Consider the following 20,013-nt stretch of genomic DNA (forward strand, 5'->3'; position numbering starts at 1 on the left):
AAGTTCTGATTTTTCTGATCCCCTAAGTCACATTAATATTGTTAGGAAAGGGAGAGGGAGGAACAGACCTAACTACTACCCACAATAAAAAAAAACAAATCTCCAAATCCTAAAGTCTTAGATCTGAAAATAAGTGTGGCATTAAGGCTCATGGGGGAAATGGTCATTTGAAGTCTATTTTTGGTGAAGATTTTTTTCTTTTTAGGAAACATTAAAAATAATTTTTTTAAGGTAATGATCAAATTATGGGTTTGGGATAGTTCCCAGAGCCTGGAAGAGGACTTTTACTAAACACACACACACACACACACACACACACACACGCGCGCTTATTGAACTTTGACACTTGCCTGTTAAATGGGACATCCTGAAGAATTCTGGCATTGGTCAAGGAAAGAAGACAATTCTTCTGGAGCTATTCAGGAATCAAGGAAAGTCACTTTAGATGGAAGTCATTTCAGACTTCAAGTTTTCATCACCCAAGTCCAATCTTATTGGCTCAACCATGAGCATCGCGACAGCTGAGGTCCATGATGAGCAAGGCTTCTGGGGACGACAGTAACTAAATCCTCTTGGGGGTCCAAGACAACAGCTCTGAGATCACTCCACAGCAGTCGGTGGCCCCACCCTCATCATTAGCTGCCCCTTACTCCCTCTCGTCTCTCTCCTTCTAGGTAACAGAAATAAGCTATGTACATGAATGAGTCCAGTTAAAGAATTTGGAGTGCTCTGGCCCAGTAAGGCCAGGTATTGTTCTTCTGTACAGTCTCTGCCCAGGGACTAAACCACACATTTCACATTACATACCTATTTTCTGTATGATACCAAGTGACCCAGCACTGTGAGAGGATAGAAAACTTAAAGGCCTAGCCAGATTTCAAAAAGCTTAAAACTTAGGGGGAGATGAAGTATATAGGCATCTAAGTATGAAATAAAGGGCAAACGAAGTGCTGCTAAGAAGGGTCAGAGAAAGATGAGAGGTGCATGGGCTGGGGTGGTCAGGGAAGGCTTCAAGAGAATGAAGTGGGGCTCAAGGCCTGGGAAATATTTGGACAGGCAGAGCTAAAAATAATTGAGCCTGTCAGATGAAAAGAAAGACAACCAAAGGATGAAGCAAAAGAAGGGGAAGGGAGCAGATATGCCTGAACTATCCTGTCTTTTTTGCACATCACTGAGATCCACTTTATCAATAAGGTTTGAGGAAAATGTTAGGCAATACTCAAGAACAAGTCTCCAAACATGTTCTTCCTTTAATTCACAAGGTCTCCTTGGTCAACAAATAAAGTAAAATAAGAAATTCTTCAGAGAAGCTAACGGTTCCCGCCACTGTTACTTCTTCCCTATTCTTAAGAGTAAGGTCAAATATTCAATTCAATCTACCTGCTGGACACTGATATGTTGCTGGTGGATAGAACTGATTCTACCATCCTGGAAATCCATTTTGAATTATGCAAGAGAAAATGCCAAAAATGCCCAGGTCAAGACTAGGTACATACTCCAAGGAGGTCGGTGAGATTTATAATTGTATAGAAAGGTTCCAAATATACTTCCAAATATTTATAGTAGAAGAAAACAAGAATTAAATTACCTGCTGGTTATTAGGAAAATTTTTTAGGGCCTTGAGAAGCAAATGGATGACCTCTGACAACAAGCGGACAGGCATCCCCATGGCCAGACCCTGCCGGGTTAAATTGAGGGTGCACGCACTGGCTGTGAATTGTATAGGCAGGTCCAGAGGGTGATTCCTCATTCCTACAGCCACAAGCTGAAGATGAATGAAAAAAAAGAAAAGTTACTACTACAAAATGATTGTTAAACAACAATGTTCCTTTTTTCTATCTTGATGTTAAATTAAACACGACTATTTAAGTCTCAGGGTATTTCAGGCAGTGAAGTCATAAAATGGATCAAGGCAGGGCTTGGAGTCGGACTCCTCTTCCTAAGCTTAAATCTGGCCTCAGATACTTTACTACTGTGGGGCAATGAACAAGTTACTTAACCCTGTTTGCCTCAGTTTCCTCATCTGTAAAACGAGCTGAAGAAATAAACAGCAAACCACTCAAGAATCTCTGTGAAGAAAACCCAAAGTGAGTCACAAAGTCAGAAAAACCAAAGAATACTGACCAGTATTTAGGAAGATTTTTCTTGCTTTGTGAAAGCACTTTATTTTTTTAAGACTTTAAAAAAAACTTTATTTAAAGCAGTGGAGTTTAAGTGGCTTGCCCAAGGCCACACAGCTAGGCAATTATTAAGTGTCTGAAACCAAACTTGAACTCAGGTCCTCCTGACTCCAGGGCTGGTACTCTATCCAATGTGCTACCTAGTTGCCCCGATAAAAACACTTCAAAAGACTGCAGTCTGCCAGAAAAATACTCTGAACCAAATATATGAAAACTTGGCTTTATCATCTAGCTCTGCTGCAAAATTAGTGAGATTGGCAGGCAAATCACTCCTTCTCTGGTCTTCAGTTTCCTCTTTGGCAGGTAAGAGGTTACTTGCATCCTAGTTCTGACATTCTCTGCTCAAAAGTCTCTTCTTTTTTTTTTTAGGTTTTTTCTTTTTTGCAAGGCAAATGGGGCTAAGTGGCTTGCCCAAGCCCACACAGCTAGGTAATTACTAAGTGTCTGAGACCAGATTTGAACCCAGGTACTCCTGACTCCAAGCCCGGTGCTTTATCCACTACGCCACCTAGCCGCCCCTCAAAAGTCTCTTCTAATGATAAGGTTCCATGTCAGAAAAACCAGCATAGGTAAAACAAAGGGCCCTAAACCTTATGACCCCCTGCAGGGTCATCTTTTATGTTTTTCTGATTCAAAAAAGCCAGAAAGTGGCAAGTTGTTTAAAGCTGATCAAATGTATTTAGGGGTCACACCCCAGGTCCCTTAGCCCATGTATACATGGCCTTTTAGGCATAGAAGGGCACTCCTGGAACAATCTAGTTATTCCATATCTACACCCATTCATTCCCATTCTCTTGGCAAAAAGTCTTACTGATGACCAAATGCTACCGCTGTCACTTCTGGATATGTGATCATGAGCAAGCCACCAACTCACTAGGTCTAAGTTCCCTTATCTGTAAAAGGGGAACAGTGCTACCCAGAATACAGACCATCAAAACTTTTTTAAGGATCAAACAAGACATTAATTTGAAAGGACTTTGCTAATTTGAAAGTCCTGTTCACAAATGAGTCATTTTCAAAGTCCACATGGCTCTGCTCTTCACTCATTTCTTTACATCCCTAACACGCCCATCTCAGAGTGCTGCTTTCCAAGAGGATTCTAATAGTCTGTAACACTACCATCATGAATGCACCTGCTTCTTCACAACCCTCGAAGAATTGAGTTTCCCTAATTATTTTGGACAGTTGGTGGTGGTATCTCAGGGTAGTTTTAATTTGTACCACTCTATCGTTAGGTGAATAAAATGTTTTCAAAGTGATTTATGAAATTGGTGTCTCTTGAAAATGATCAACCTTTGACCACTTATGTGAAGTAGCAATTACTTTGGAAATGTGTAACACTTCTTCATGAATACTTCGATCTTTCTTACTTTCCCCAATCGACTATTTATCTTTTCATTATTTTTACTGTACATTAAGGAAATCAATCACAACTAGTTACACCCCTTTTCTTGAAAAAGTCTGTTACCTCCACAATTTATTGTCACATTTTCTTCCACATTTCTAAAAATGTCTAAAACTACCATCTAACTGCAATTCACTAAGACAGCATAAAATAGAGGCCTAAATTAATTTCCCATTCAACTGGTGACCAATTTCTTGGCATATTTTTCACAAAACGAATCCTTTTCTCAATTTCTGTTTCCTATTGGCTGAATGAGCACACCTTTTTCAGATGGATTTAGCTGGAAGTCTCTCTTCAGTCACATGAATCTGTTTCTCTAATTTCTCCCAGAAGCCAGTTAGCATGGATGGCAATCACTTGGCTTAAAGTCTGAGACTGAAAGACCAGGTTTTCCCCCCCAACATGCCTCATTACATAGTTCTATCTCTGAACATTTGGATATTCTTTCCACTTGCTAGTTATTTCTCTATTTCAAATAAATCCCATCCCTGTCCCCATCCCATCCATATTTCTGTGCCCCTGTAGACTTATTAGCTGTGATGTGGTCAAGTCACTTAATCTCCTTGTCTGTACGGATAAGAGATCACACCAGAACCACTTAGGATTTCTAAAGGACAGTGGTGTCAAACTCAAGAGAAACTGCACTGCAAAACCAGCAAACTGCACACAGGGCTATATTGACTTTGAAAACCACACAGCAAAATTATCTACATCTTACTGTCTTTTTATTTTGTTAAATATTTCCAATTAAATTGTTAGGGGGAGCAAGTAAGTGACTGGGGCTTCATTTGAATGAAGGGCCTCCTGACTCCAGGGCTAGTGCTCTTATCTCTTGCACCACTTCACTACTCCCCCCCCTCCCCATTACATTTTAAAGCACTGTGAGCAGTGTGTCTGAAACCTCTGGTTTACGGGATCCAATGAGAATGTATATAAAAAAGATTTGTATTGGGGCAGCTAGGTGCTGCAATGGATAGAGCACTAGCCCTGGATTCAGGATTACCTGAATTCAAATCTGATCTCAGACACTTAATTACTTAGCTGTGGAACCTTGGGAATGTCACTTAACCACAGTGCCTTGCAAAAATCAAAATAAAACAAAATAGTTTGTATTATTTCCTTCAGTCATAGCAGTTTGATAATTGTACTTACAATGATTTTGAGCATATATTTAAATAGAGACTCAAATAGTTGGTCATTACTGCAAATGAGGTTTCTTTTTTTGGTTTTCTTTACTGCTAGTAAATAACATAAATGATTTTGTGCGTTAAGTTCACATCTTTGAACCGAATTCCTTTAATGTCTCCATTCTTTTTTGAGAGTTCAGGAAGGTGGAAATTCCTCTTGACTCAAGGGCCAGTGCTCTATCCACTGTGTCACCTCGCTGCCCCTCAAACCTACTTTTCTCTTCTTTTTTTTTTTATAAAGTGGCTTGCCCAAGGCCACACAGCTAGGTCATTATTAAGTGTCTGAAACCGTATTTGAACCCAGGTATTTGTGACTCCAGGGCCAGTGCTTTATCCACTACACCACCTAGCTGCCCCTTCAAACCTACTTTTAGTGAAATGTTTTGGATCAAAAAAGTGATGGAAAAATGTAGTGGATAGAGGGTGGCCTCAAAGGCAGGAAGTCTTGGCTTTAAGCCTTGTTGCTGGTATATGCCAGCAGCTGTGACCATGGGCACAGGTCATGTGACCCACTGGAGCCCCAGGTGACTCAAGAATAGTTACCTGCAATGCTGACCTCCTAGGAGGCTCTCTACAATGAAAAAAAGCACTCAGATTTTATTTTTTAAATTTCCGTTTCTCCAATGCCTATTTATGTTGGCATAAACTTGTTATTTTTTACTGTGAGGAAATTTTTCTCTTTACTTTTTTGTTTTCATAATAAACATTTTATTAAAGAGGTTTCTTCCCTATTATTTAGATCAGGGCCAACCTAAAGGCAGCCCACTGTGCAATTACTAATTGCTTTAGTAAACAAAGCCCAGCTACCACAGAGCTCTCACTAAAATGGCAAATCAAAATATATTGTCTATTGTTTCAATAGAAACTTTTAATCTGGCCTCAGACACTTAATAATTAATTGCCTAGTTGTGTGACCTTGGGCACACTGCCTTGCCAAAAAAAAAAAACCTTTTAAAATTAAGGTTGGACAGTCCTGATTTAGATAATCATACAGAATTCTGTCTTACATATCTCATGATCATAAAAACTATAAAATGGAAAGACCCTTTTATTTAGCAAAGTTCTCCCTGCGATCCTATATAGTTCAGGAAATCAGCAGAAATACCTCAATCTCCATAAATTTTTTCTTTCTTTCAGGAAGTACAGAAGTTGCTAGGGGTCAGGGGTCAAATGTTCCCATTGAGCATCATGGGAGTTCTGGTCTGCTCTTTTCTGTCCTTGTGCCCTGGTGGACCCCCTACTTCCAGGGTTCACCCAATAGGTGCCAAACAGTATAAACACCCAATCAGCTTAGTAGAGTGTTGGCACACATGAGACACATCAACTTCAGCCTCCCTGGTTGCAGGGATTATAGCCCAGGGCCCACTCGCCTGGCATCATCTGAAAAATTCAAGTTAAACATCACCCCAAAGATAATGACAAGCACAGCAGGGGGAGTCAAGCCATAACTCATCACAAAAGAACTTCATGGGAAAAGTGGCATGAAGGCATCAGAAAGATGAGTGAGAGGGCAAAGAAACTGGCCAGCTCACAGACACAGCGATAAAGAATGCATGCAGTCCCCAAAGCTAGAGGATGATCCCCAGTACTCTAGGTGGACCCACCATCATTCGGGGAAAATGTCCACATTACTAGGTTTATATACCCATCTAATCAGATGTTCTTACACTGAAGCAGTTTCCCATAGCTGGTAGAGTGCCACTGAGGCTTTACAAACCCTGTGAGTCTAAGAGATTTTCTGTAACACTTCTGGTCAAAATGATACAATCTGGGGCGGCTAGGTGGCGCAGTGCATAGAGCACTGCCCCTGGAGTCAGGAGTACCAGAGTTCAAATCCAGCCTCAGACACTTAATAATTACCTAGCTGTGTGACCTTAGGCAAGTCACTTAACCCCATTGCCTTGCAAAACCCTAAAAAAAAAAAAGATACAATCTGAAGCCAGCACTTAGGCTCTCCGTACAGGGGCCCATCTCCAAAACAATGGGTTGGGATCAACTTTTCTAACTGTAAATAATCTTCCTCAACTGATTCTTCATTTTTGGGAGGCTTGACCAAATGTAACTGTTTAGATAGTCTAGGTCAGGTGACTGTTCTTTTTTTCCTAAGAGGTTAATTTTTTTAAAAAAATTGGTTTATCAATTCCTTTTATTTTCCACTTTTAGTCTTTTTTAAAAATTTCTCCCGGGGGGGGGGGGGGGCAAGAGCCAAAAATGGCTGAGTAAACAAAAGAATTTCTTCCTTTTTTCTTGTTCTGATGTCTTATTTGGAGATGACTGAATTTATTTTTCTCCCTTTCTCACCAACTAATATAGGCATTTCTCATGATCTTTCCAATATAACTAGGGATCCTTGGTGTTTGTTTGGTGTGTACTATGAAACCTGTATGCCAGAATCTTGAGAGGTTTGCAGTTCTGTCCACACTCCTCTTTTGATATATTTTATATATAAAAATGTTCAATTTATTTGGAGTTAAATTCAGAACAAAACAAACTTTTTTTTGTTCTTGTTTTTACAAACTTCTTTGCTGATAACAATATCTTTGACATTTTACACTGTATATGAAGCTTAAGCCCCTAACCTGCTCTATGGAATTATAGAGATCCCTAATAAAGCTGTGAGCTTAGATGACTACACTTTCTTCTCCATGCCATCAAGGAATGCATGGCAAGCAGGGTGAAGTGATTTGCCCAAGGTCACAACAGATAATGAAATGTCAAGTGCCTGAGACCAGATTTGAACTCAGGTCCTCCTGACTCCAGGGTTGATGCTCTATCCATTGCAACATCTAGCTATCCTTGGAAAATATCCCAGCCATACCAATATCCCCACTGCCAACAATTTAGGGAGCCCCTAAAGTGCTAAGGCAATGAGAATGCAAAGTGTTTAAGACTCATCTTGGCTTGAGAAAGGATTCCCAGTAATAAGCAAGTCCAACTGAGTTTTTATCTTTCCATTTCATTTTCTATAGCATTCAACACAACTATTTACAGGACTATATACTCATTCTCCTTCCTTTTCACTTTTCCCTATTGCTGAGCTTACATTCTTCTAAACAAGGTGGAAATTTTTTCTTAACACATACAGAGACCATCAATAGAAAAACAGACAAGAACTACTGAAGTGACCAGGGCCAGAAGGGCAAAACCTTCAACTGCCATTTAGAGTGTTTTCCAGTTTACAAAGTACACTGTCTCCCAGATCTGCTCCAGAAACATCAATGTCAAGCAGGTTGTACAATGATTCCTCACAGATCTCTCCTTTTATAGAAATGGAGAGGTGCAGAAATTTGGGCAAAGTTAGGATTTTAAAAGTCAAAGCCAGAGCTGCCTTCCCTATATGTCAGATACTTCAAGTATATAAGCTATCTTGAGCCCAAGAGCAGCCATGACTGCCTGTCTTCCCCTCCTCCCTCTCTGTGCCTCCCACTGCCCCGATAGGCAGGAAGACCTCCCCTCAGGCTGATGTTATACACCAAGGAGCAATAGCTCCTTAAAAACTCAAAGGCATCTTGTTATCAAGCTTAACCTTTTTTCCCTTCTACAAGGCAGACATGCCATACACACCATGAGTGTGGATTAGGATGATGGTCAACAGGAAAAATGAAGCTTTGAAAGAAGCAGGCTGTTATTTCTCCAACCCACAAGTTACTGAATGAGCACTTAAGTGCCCCCAAGGAACCAAATCCCCAATGATTCCAGGTTTCCTAAACCATGTTAGACATCAGCTAAATCTATACATTCCTCTTTTCCTAGGAATGCTCTTTTCAGCTCAAGTGTAGTGTTACCTTTAAAACAGCTGGCTTGGTTATTTGCATATAAAATGTCTGGGTGAAGAGTCGAATGAGGGCTTCTTTCATAAAGCACACTCTCTCACTGTATCTCCTCAGAGCTTCGGAAATCTGACTGACATTCGCTCCTCCTGCAACCTTAAAAACAAAAGGTCCAGAAGACTTGAGTTGCCCTTCTTTCTTAAGCTTTGCAAAACACTAAAAAAAATTTCAAATTTATCTAAGAAGTTACTTCAGAGATGACTCCGAGACTCGCAGAACATTAGTAATCAAAAGGTACCTAAGAATATAAGAATAAAACTACTTGGAGGTACTGATATAATGAAGGTCTCATTCAACCTTCTTAAAGGTTAAGAAAACATTTCAACTGAATACTTATTCCAACAGTCTCTAAATTATTTTTTTAATTGGCAAATATGAAAGAATAGTACAAGAACAGATAAGGGGGGGAAAGTAAAGAAATTCACTACCAAAACGGCACTACAGAATAGCTGTGGCTAAAAAAACAAGACATGAACTTTTTGGTCTCTCTTAAATAGCCCTTCCTCCAGTCTATGATAGGAACAATATATTCCAATGGACACCAATGCCTATTTTGAAAAACTATGATTTCATGAGTGTTGCATTCTTTCCACTAGTAAAGATTCATGGTTTCTTCAGTATTTGTCAGGGCCAAGATAATTCATCCCAAAAGGCCCTGAGTCATGAAGGCTGGCTCTGGTAAAACAGAAGCATAGCCTGCAGCTTGGGCTCAGCAGACACAGTCTTAGAAAACCCCTCACCTCCACATCACAACGAAACATCCAAGGATGTTTAATGGAAAGTAACTCATGACATGTCATGATTAAAATGCTATTCGCAAGGTGGATTATCAATTTAATTGGCATTGAGATAGTACAGAGGATAGAGTGCTGAACCTGGAGTCAGGAAGACCCAAATTCAAATCCTCAGATAATTATTTGCTGTGTGTCCTTGAACAGGTCACCTGACCAGTCAGTCTACTTCAGTTTTCTCATCAATCAGGTTAGCTGTGAGGACCAAATGAGGCCATCTTTGATGAGTGCTTTCATACCTCAAAAGCATTAGATAAATACTCGCAATGACCATCACTAGACTGTGAGCTCCAAGGAAGCAAGGAAAGACTTCTGCCTTTCTCTGGTCTGGCCCAGAGTAGTAGCTCCTTAGATGGCCCCTGCCTGCCTGATTGAGAGAGAGGGTCAATAACACAAAACGAGTAACCACAAACTAACTCATGAACTCCCATGCCCCTCTCTCCTAGCAACAGCACCCCTTTCCTGAAGGGTCTACAGAGCCAGGCTACCTTCAGAGGGCTCAGAAAAGCATGTCCTCAAATGGGACTGGAGATGGTAAGCTCTTTGAGGGCAGGGGTTATTTCATAAGATTTTAGCACTAAGAAGCCATCTAGTCCAATCCCCACCATTTCACAGATGAAGATATCAAATCCCAGAAAGGCAGTAAACAGGCAGGATTTGAACTCAGTTCTTTCCACTGGACCATGGTTCCAAGTGGGAGCTGACTTACACACCTAATGGCTCCTGGCCTTCCTCAGCAAGGTCAGGGCAGCCTGCAGAATACCCAATCATACAAACATGCCAAACAGGTACCCCAGAAGGCCTACCAGGCCAGGTTGGGCAATGTGAAAGAAAGGCATCACTCCCCAGACAGAGTACTCAGCCAGTCCCCTCTGCATGTCAGGCTAGAACACACCATGAAGCCAGGATCTGAAGTAAAGAAGTCGGAGTAGCCGGCATCTGTAGCCAATAGCCCCACAAACTGCATGGCCGGCCGCTGCCGGACGAAAGCTTCAACGGCCTCGTCAGTAATGTATTTGCCACCGGAGATGTCGAGCGACAAGATATTGGGCAGGATGTCTGTCTGTTGCAGTAAATGAAAGGCCAGGTCTGAGGTGAACTGCTGGTCATCGGAAACATCCAGGTGCACCAGGCCTCGCAGTTCCCTCAGGACATCCAGGACCTGGGGCGTGGTCATGGTCAGACACTTTAGATAGTGCATAGTGAGGGAGCGAAGTCGGTCTTTGCAGGTGAGGAGGGCAGAGAGGTCAGAGACCGAGGTGTTAGAAATGTCCAGACTCTCTAATCTCGGCAGCAAAGCAACATCTGCCAGGTCCCTGTTCTGAAAAGGAATATTGGAAACGCTGAGAACCCGCAGCCCAGCCAGCTGGCTGAAGCGTAGAGCCAGGGCCTCCTCAGCAGGCAGGGTTCCTGAGTTCAGCACCAGGCACTGGAGGTGTTTGCGGCACCATGGGCTGCTGCCAAGGCCGTTGAGGATCTTCGGGATGGTGAGGTCTGCACTCACACCGGCAGCATCCAGCTCAATGATTCTGTGATGGCAGAAGGCTCTGTGGAAAGCGGCTGCAGAAATCTTGGATTTCCGGATGCACACTTGCTTCAGCTGCATCTGATTGCCTTGAAAAATGCCCACAGTTCGATCGTTCAGCTTGCCTGCAAAGAAAATGTAATCCAAGCCTGTTCAGTCAAATAGTGAATCCTTCTAGGTGAGATTCTAATCACTACCAGTAACAAGAATGACTAAGGCACTTTCTGTCACAGAAAGGCACTGGGATTATATTAACTACTTCCCTTTCACTGCAGAAGTTAAGAGATAAAGCCTATCTAGTCAGTCAGACCCAGCTGTGAGTCAGATGTCTTAGTTTGATGGATTGGTTTTTTTCCCCTCTTTAAAAGCTCTCTTCAGATCTGAGTGTTCCCCTCACCATGGCCATGGCACATTTCAACCCTCCCTCTCTCCTGAACTTACTCTTCATGGTCACATGACAGTGACCAAGCGTCAGGACTAGAATTCTAACCCAGGCTCTGGGGGCTCCAATTTCCCTACACTATTCTTCCAGTTTCTATACAATGCCTCTGAAGCTTTTAGGAAAGAAAATCATTTAGGAAATGTGGCAAGAAGCTGAGGCAATTATTCTTCATACACACATACACATACATACACTCCTGCATGCATAAATGGGGGCTCTCACTTCATGAAACCCAAGGACATCACCCAATTAAACACCAGATATCACAAATGTTCTGAAAACCTATCTCCAAAGGGCCAGCTAGGTGGCACAGTGGATACAGCACCGGCCCTGGAGTCAGGAGGACCTGAACTCAAATCCAGCTTCAGATACACAATAATTACCTATGTGACCTTAAGTAAGTCACTTAACCCTGCTGCCTTGCAAAAAAAAAAAAAAAAACCAACAACAACAAAACAAGGAAAAAACCTATCCCAAAACTCCACTCCAAGTAAAATTAATTTGAATTATTTTCACTTTAACATTAATACCAATCATGCTAGATGTCTAGTTCAGCCCCTCAGAAAAGTTAAATATCAGATGCCTCCTCCTTCCAGAGACCCTGATGAATTTCCTCTCACCCTCAGTACTAAGTATTAATCTTCCTCCCTCTCAATTATGTTACATATTTTTACGTGGAACAGTTGGGTGGCACCAGAGAACAGAGGTTGGGAAGACTCATCTTCTTGAGTTCAAATCTGGCCTCAGACACTTCCTAGCTGTGTCCTGTCACCCCACTGGCCTCAGTTTCTTTGTCTGTCAAATGAGCTGGAGAAGAAAATGGTAAACCACCCCAAGAAAGAAAACCCCAAATCGAGTTGAATGGGACTGAAAACGCCTTAACAACAATATTCTGTATACATTACACATGCCTGAGAAAGAGAAGTGTATCAATCAATGTTTGTGGAACGGAGTTAATTTATTTGTGCATATGTTGTGTAGCCTCCCAGAGGACAGTACTGAGGCAGAGCCCCAAGCCTATGGACATGGCCTCTCTCAACCAATGCACAAATGGAACTGAGTCCACAGACAACTAACAATATTACAGAAATTATGCAAATAGGAAAGAGAAGAGATGTGAACAAGGACTTCCTGAGGCTATTATGCTCGAGAACTTGAAGTGCTTGAAGAGGTAGGCAACACCTGCACCCTAAGTGAGGACTCACTTGCCAGTAGTAGTGATAAGGCAGCGCACCCCACACACTAGGGGAGAGCCCCATCAATTCTGAGGGTGAAACTGGTAAGCAAAGTACAACCAGATATGCTTGACAGAGGTAATGTCCTAGTCTGTCAATATGGCAAGATGAGTCAGGGCAAAAACAAATGGAAATTTTGCCTCCAAAATGATATCATGTGCTTTGGAGGGAGACTGTTTGCCAAAACCACCAGAGGTGTCAAAGGGTAACTTGTATGTTCAGTATACCAGCTTTTTATTGCTGTGTAGACTGCAGTGAAGGTATAACAAATGGGCTTGACATAAAAAACAACATTATAAGCAATCTAGAAGATCAACGTGTAGTTTACCTGTCAGATCTATGGAATGGGAAGCAGTTTAGGACCAAGGAAGAGAAGGAGAACATCACTAAAAACAAACTAGAGAATTTTAATTACATTAAATTAAAAAGCTTTTGCACAGACAAAACCACTGCAACCAAGATCAAAAGAAATGTAGTAAACTGTGAAACAATTTTTATAGCATTTCTGACAAAGGACTTATTTCTAAAAGATACAGAGAAATGAGTCAAATTTTCAAAAAAACAAGCCATTCCTCAATTGACAAATGGTCAAAGGATATTCAAAGGCAATTTACAGATGAAGAAATTAAAGCAATCCATAGTCATATGAAAAATTGCTCTAAATCATTACTTATTAGAGAAATGCAAATTAAAGCATCTCTTGAGGTACCACCTCACACCTCTCAGACTGGCCACTATGACCAGAAAGAACAATGATCAATGAGGGAAGGGATGTGGGAAATCTCAGACACTAATACATTGTTGGTGGAGTTGTGAACTCATCCAACCTTTCTGGAAAGCAGCTTGGAATTATGCCCAAAGAGCAACAAAAATGTGCATGCCCTTTGAACCAGCAATACCACTACTGGGTCTATACCCTGAAGTGATGATGAAAAAGGGTAAAAACATCACTTGTACAGAAATATTCATAGCAGCTCTCTTTGTGGCGGCATAGAATTGGAAGTTAAGTAAATGTCCTTCAATTGGGGAATGGCTGAACAAGCTGTGGTCTATGTATGTCATGAAACACTACTGTTCTACTAGAAACCAGAAGGGATGGGAATTCAGGGAAGCCTAGAGGGATTTGCTGAGCGGGATGAGCAGACAGAAAAACATTGTACACCCTAATAGCAACATGGAGGCGATGATCAACCTTGATGGATTTGCTCATCTCATCAATGTAACAATCAGGGACAATTCTGGGTTATCTGCGATGGAGAATACCGTCTGTATCCAGAGAAAGAACTATGGAGTTTGAACAAAGACCAAAAACTATTAACTTTAATTAAAAAAAAAATGATATCTTATTATGTAATTTTGCTATTTCTTATACTTTATTTTTTTCCCTTAAGATATGATTTCTCTCTCATCACATTCAACTTAGATCAATGTATACCATGGAAACAATGTAAAGACTGCCTTCTGTGGGGGGTGGGGGTGAGGGAAGCAAGATTGGGGAAAAATTGTAAAACTCAAAATAAAACCTTTCTAAGAGAAAAAAAATTGGTCTTGATAGTTTTTAGATAAAATGGTTTAGCAAACTATATTAATGTATTTAACATTAGAAAAACCTGTGGCAATGATTTTGATTTGTTCCTATGTTGTAACTGGTTCTTTCTTCTCATTATTTCTATCCTCTCCAAGCTACACTCTTGCCTCTGGGTCCTTTCTCTATCACAAAGGAAGCCTACAATACCCCTGCAGGCCCCTCCTCTGATTGATTGGTTCCTTAGATTCACCGGTTTAAGGCAAATGCTCCAGCCAGCCAGGTCCATACTCCTCTCCAGACTCTACTCTAAGCACGCTGGACTTACTCTCACTTCTTCCTCCCTTCTCTCTTTCACAGCTTTTTCTTAAACTGTTGTCTTCCTGTAGTAGACTGTTAAGTCCCTTGAGGGTAGGAGTTGTCTTTTTGTTTGTATTTGTATTCCAAGTGCTTAGCCTGGCACATAGTAGGCACTTAATGCTTACTGACTCTAAAATAGGGATGTTGTTTTTTGGGAGGAGTTGTTGCTGTTTGTTTTTGCAAGGCAATGGGGTTAAGTGACTTGCCCAAGGTAGGACAGCTAGGTAATTATTATGCATCTGAGGCCAAATTTGAACCCAAGTCCTCCTGACTCTAGGGCTGATGCTCTATTTACTGCGCCACCTAGCTGCCCCAAGGATGCTGTTTTATTTAACTGTCAAAGTAACAACATCTGCCAATAACTGTGTTAAGAAACATGTACAATAGAAAGAATGCCCTAAGTATTTTAAGTCATTTTGGCTCCTTCTACTAGATAAAAATACATGTCTTATAAAATGAATTTTATTATCTAATAAATCAGCAATTAGTAATTAAGTTTTTTCTTTAACCCAGCACAGGATGGAATAATTGAGAAAGATGCAGTAGAAATATTTCTTACAAGAAAGTTTCAAGTTCTTCCTGTTAACGTGTTGTCTGGTTTGATTTGCCTGAAGTGAAATTGGTGAAGGTGATGAAGAGTACAGTGCTTGGCTTGGAATCTGAGATCAGAGTCTTGTGGGGTCAATTTCCTCAAGGACAAAATAAACTCAATTCCTAGAGTAGCCAAGAGGATCAGTTGAGACACCCAAGTAAATGAGCTTTGCAAAAGAACTCAGTGAGGGCAGCTAGGTGGCGCAGTGGATAGAGCACGTCAGGAGGACCTGAGTTCACATCCGGGCCTCAGACACTTAATTACCTAGCTGCCTAGCTGTGTGGCCTTGGGCAAGCTACTTAACCCCATTTGTCTTGCAAAAAAAAAAAAAAGAACTCAGTGACAAAAAAGGCAACTATTATCAGAGGATCTGGAATTATGATCAAGTTAATGAAGTAATTCTGAAAAAAATATGTGGAAATATACAATTTCTTTTCCAGTTTCCAAATTTGTAACTCAAAAGATTTTCTAAGACTGAACTTTTGAAGAAAAACTAAAATAAAGTCCTATTTGTTCACTTGTAATTTGATTCTATGAATATTAAGCTTAGCACCATAAAAATTGTATTGTGCAATTGAATCACTGTTCCCAGGGCCCAAATAACCCAAAGGGACTGAAATGTCAAAGTGAAGCAACCCAAAAACTACCTAGCAAAGTCCAGTGCACATAGGAGACACATCTGAACATCTACTTTTGGTTCAAACTGGCCTTTTATCTGTGTGGGGACGTCCTTCCACTGATATGTCCAAGAGAGATGTCCAGGAGCACCCCAGTTATACAATATGGATCAGGGAGAGGACTTGTACACAAGTCGTGGGGCGGCAATATTCCATTAAATTAAAACAAATCACACTATAATTTCCACTCAAGGACACAATTTACCTTCAGTCTTTTTGTTATAATAAAGTATTGCCACTAATCATTTCATAAATAGGTTTTTCTTGGGACTCTAAACACTAATAGGATTGCAGGCTCAAAATAGGAACAATTTTGTCTTCCCTCTCTCAGTTTAAGCCAAATTTAATTCAACATGAATTAAGCAACTAATATGCATAGGACACTAAGCCAGGTACTGGGGATACCCAGACAAAAATGAAAAACCAGCACCTCCTCAAAAAGGACATTAATTTAAATTTAACATGTATGAGAAGGGTGGAGAATTCAGATTATACACTCACTGGGTAGTAGTTGGTTGGATGGTAATAAAGGGTCAATTATAATGCCAAAGGGCAAATCTGCTAGTTCCTGCAGTGACCTGGAACTTGGTTTCCTTGTCTGTAAAAAGGAGGGGGGGGGGGGGGGCGGTTAGGTGGCAAAGTGGATAAAGCACGGGCCTGGAATCAGAAGTACCAGGGTTCAAATCCAGTCTCAAACACTTAATAATTACCTAGCTGTGTGGCCTTGGGCAAGCCACTTAATCCCATTTGCCTTGCAAAAATCTTTTAAAAAAAAAAAAAAAAGAGGGTGGGGAATGGAACTAGAAGGCATCTACCAAGGTCCCTTCAAGCTCTAAAAACTATGATCATGTCTCTGAGTTTTCTGGATAGATTACCTACTACCCCTGAGCAATTTATAAGATTTTTAAAAGAAGCAAAAACCTTTAAGTTTTCTTAGCCTCAGAAAACTGAAAATGCTAGGGAAAATAATCATTATCCCTGATGTTTACACAAATTTCCATTTATTTCTGTCAAATTTAATTTCACAATGATCTGTGAGATCAGCTGTGCAGGGATTTCTAACCCTGTTTTCCAGATGAGGAAACTGAAATTCAGCCAGTTAAGAGCTAAAGAAATTTGCCCTGCCCTAAAAGATTTGCAGGACAAACCCTAGATAAATTACTTCCCTTTTCTGGCCCTCAAGTTCCTGCCCTAAGAGGGCATGAAGACCTTAAATGTTCCCTTCCAATTTGGGATTTCTAGGATTCTGTTCATCTCCGGATCATTTTTCCCCAGGCCATTATAAAGCCTTTTTCAAAGAGAGGACAAATTTGTAATTATTTTTGGCAACAAAGCCACGGTTCCTACACATTTAGGAGAGCCATTTTGATAGCTAACAGATAAATTGAATTACCATGAACCGTCATCATGTGAAGCAGGCGATCAGCTACCTCCTGAGGGAAGCTTCCCAGCTCGTGCAGGCGCAGGGTCCCATCTGGTCGTTCCGAACAGAAACTCTCCAGGTCAGTAGCCAAGACAATCAGGCAAATGTCAACCAAAGAGTAGGGAGATGCTTCCTCCTACCAGACAAAGAAACCTAAAATTAGTCAACATTAAACTAACACTAACCAGTTAGTTACAAGTGACTTTTGACATTTGTGATAACGAAATTCAATACACTCAAACTTAAACATTAAGGTACCACTGGCTCCTGTACTCGGTCTGGAAGATATGGCATATATGCAAATAAATTTAATACAGTAAAGCGTGACAGGGCCAAGGAAACGTTAATCTATACTAAATAAACCACAAGTGGGTCCTCCATACCATATGCAATTTCATAGATGATGACGACCTCTTACAACACAATACAATGCAGGGAGCTATGATGTTCTCCAGATTACTATTCATTTTCATAAATTAATGCTTCTAACCTAAACTTACGATCCTTTATCTCATTACCCAACAACTGCACTAACCCTTTCTCTCCCTCCTCCTCACACCCCCATAATTCTGATATAGCAGATGACCTACTTCTCTGTCTAAAGGAACTCCTCCTCCAAAATCCCTTCTGTTTGCTCCTTCCCTCTTGCTTGTGAATCACTCCAGCAGAAATGACCCCTACTACACAATCACTGCAATGTCCACTATCCATCATGTATGTACAAGCAAGCCCTCTCCCCATCTACAAGAACACTCAGACCTTCCTAATTTTACAAACAAAAGCTTCCCTAGACTTTTAAGCCAGTTACTCTCACCCCATCTCTTTCCCCTCATTCATAAAACAATTTTTTTCTGAAAAAATGTACTGCCTGATGCCTCCACATCCTGGCTTGTTGCCAAAAATCAGTCCTGCCCTCAAAGTGGCTTCCATTCTGCTAGTGGGATATAACATGCAAACAGAGAAACAGAATATATTCATACACACACATGCAAAGGCAGTTTTCTATAAATGCTATTCTCCAGCGATTATTAGAAATAATCAGATTCACTGGGGGGAAAATTGTAAAATTCAAATAATTTTTTTAAAAAAAAAGAATCAAATTGAGGGGCAGCTAGGTGGCGCAGTGGATAAAGCACCGGCCCTGGAGTCAGGAGTACCTGGGTTCAAATCCAGTCTCAGACACTTAATAATGACCCAGCTGTGTGGCCTTGGGCAAGTCACTTTAACCCTGTTTGCCTTGCAAAAACCTTAAAAAAAAAAATTGCCTCAGACACAAGTCACTTAACCTCACTGCCTTAAATAAAAATAAAGGCTAAGGGGAAAAAAGCAAATTCAATTTTTCTTTATCTCTGTAAAATTCAACGTTTGAGCTGCCCTTCCCCCTGAGGTTCCTTGGGATTTCCAGGTCCCAGATGGGTCTGGCCCTCCTAGATGGCTCAACAAGGGAGCTCAGGCTAAACGTACTAAGTGATTGTCTGGATCCAAGTCTGCAGACTGGATGCAAATAATAGTTTTCTATTTTGGCCAAAAGCCGGGAGGGTCTCGCCCGCACAGATTCGTTAATTCATTCATCACTGAGCCACTCTGAGGCTTCTTTGGGAGCGATCGTTCTCGGCCTCTGCCCCTCTGTGCCCAACCTTAAAGACCGAGTGGGCATTGCCTTGATCAAACCGTGACCTGGCAGAGCCCTGGCTTTAAAGAAGCCCAGGTCTCCCAGTGCATCCAGGGCCATCTCCAGCCAGCCTCGGCCGGGAGAACCGGGCTGGAGACGGCACGCACCCCCTTGCTGAGCGGGGGGTCTGCGCCCTTCATGAAAGGGAAGGGGAAAGCCAGCACCCCATGCCCGTCCCGGTCTTCTCCGGCGGGTGCCCCCGGGCTACCCCAAGCCCCCTACCCCCTCCAAAAGCTGGGTCTTTCCAGGTCATGCGGCCACTCCCGGGGCAGGACCCCAGCCCCCGGCCCCGGGCACGGGCATCGGCGGTGCCCCGGCATCGCCGCTCTGCTCCGGCCTCGGCCGGGCTCCACGGTCTGCCAGCATTGCCATGCTCCCGGGGCCCTGGCACGCGGGCCCCCACGGAGCCGCCTCCGGGGCGGGGGGCCGGCGCCCCAGGACCCACGGGCAGCGCCCCGCTCACACGGGAGCCCCGGGCGGAGGGCCACGCAGCGGGCCGGCGTGGGGGCCGGGGGCCCCGAGCTGTGCCTCCCGCAGCCCCCTCCCTCCCGGGGCCCCGCGGGGTCCTGGGGGGCCGGGCCGGGGTCCCGCTGCCCAAGTGCTTCCGGGCTCGGAGCGGCCGCCCCGCCCCCCTGCCCCGGGAGGGGGCGCGTCCCCGCGGGGTCCGGAGTCCCGCCCCGCCGCCCCCCGCGCCCCTACCTGGACCACGCAGCAGCCCGGGGGGTCCTCCAGGGCGTTCGGGGTGACGATGGTGCGGGGCCGCAGCCCCGGGTGCAGGAAGTGCACCATGGGGCCGGGCCCGGGAGGCCTCCGGGGCCGAGTCCGGAGCGGCCGCCGGGGCGCGTGCTAGGCCCGGGCCGCCCCGCCGGGACCAACGGCCGCCGCCGCCGCCGCCGAGGGGAAACAGGAAATCCGGCGGGGCGGGGCGAGGGGCGGGGCGCGGCGAGGGGCGGGGCGCGGGCGGGGCCGCCCGGAAACGGGGCCGCCGCTGCGGAGCCCGAGGCGCCCGCCGCACGGGGCACCCAGGCCCACGGAGCAGGGGCCGCCCCTCCGCTCCGCCGCGGAGATCCCGAGGGGCAGGCCGCCAAGCCCCGCCCCTCCGGCCCGCCGCTGGAGCCCATTTCTCATAGGCGTGCTCTAAGAAGCCCCTCCTCCTCTGGGCGGAGCCC

At 43.2% G+C, this 20,013-nt stretch overlaps 1 protein-coding gene across 3 annotated transcripts in view; it reads right to left on the minus strand.

The window, feature by feature from the left end:
- The window catches only part of ZYG11A (zyg-11 family member A, cell cycle regulator), a 30,081-nt gene extending 10,350 nt beyond the window's left edge, over positions 1-19,731 (minus strand). Inside the window, exons 1-6 of one of the 3 annotated variants that reach the window (XM_074221417.1) lie at positions 19,544-19,731; positions 17,143-17,308; positions 10,289-11,043; positions 8,558-8,698; positions 1,589-1,765; positions 351-415 (exon numbers count right to left, since the gene is read on the minus strand). In XM_074221417.1, the coding sequence (XP_074077518.1) occupies positions 351-415; positions 1,589-1,765; positions 8,558-8,698; positions 10,289-11,043; positions 17,143-17,308; positions 19,544-19,633 (1,394 nt within the window). In that variant the 5' untranslated portion in view covers positions 19,634-19,731. Of the gene's footprint in view, positions 1-350; positions 416-1,588; positions 1,766-8,557; positions 8,699-10,199; positions 11,044-17,142; positions 17,309-19,543 lie in introns of those variants that run through there. The other 2 variants (XM_074221418.1, XM_074221419.1) reach the window with 2 other exon arrangements.
- Between the last annotated feature and the right edge of the window lie 282 nt (positions 19,732-20,013).

Source organism: Macrotis lagotis, chromosome 2 (assembly GCF_037893015.1).
Source record: "Macrotis lagotis isolate mMagLag1 chromosome 2, bilby.v1.9.chrom.fasta, whole genome shotgun sequence".
Classification (NCBI taxonomy): Eukaryota; Metazoa; Chordata; class Mammalia; order Peramelemorphia; family Peramelidae; genus Macrotis; species Macrotis lagotis.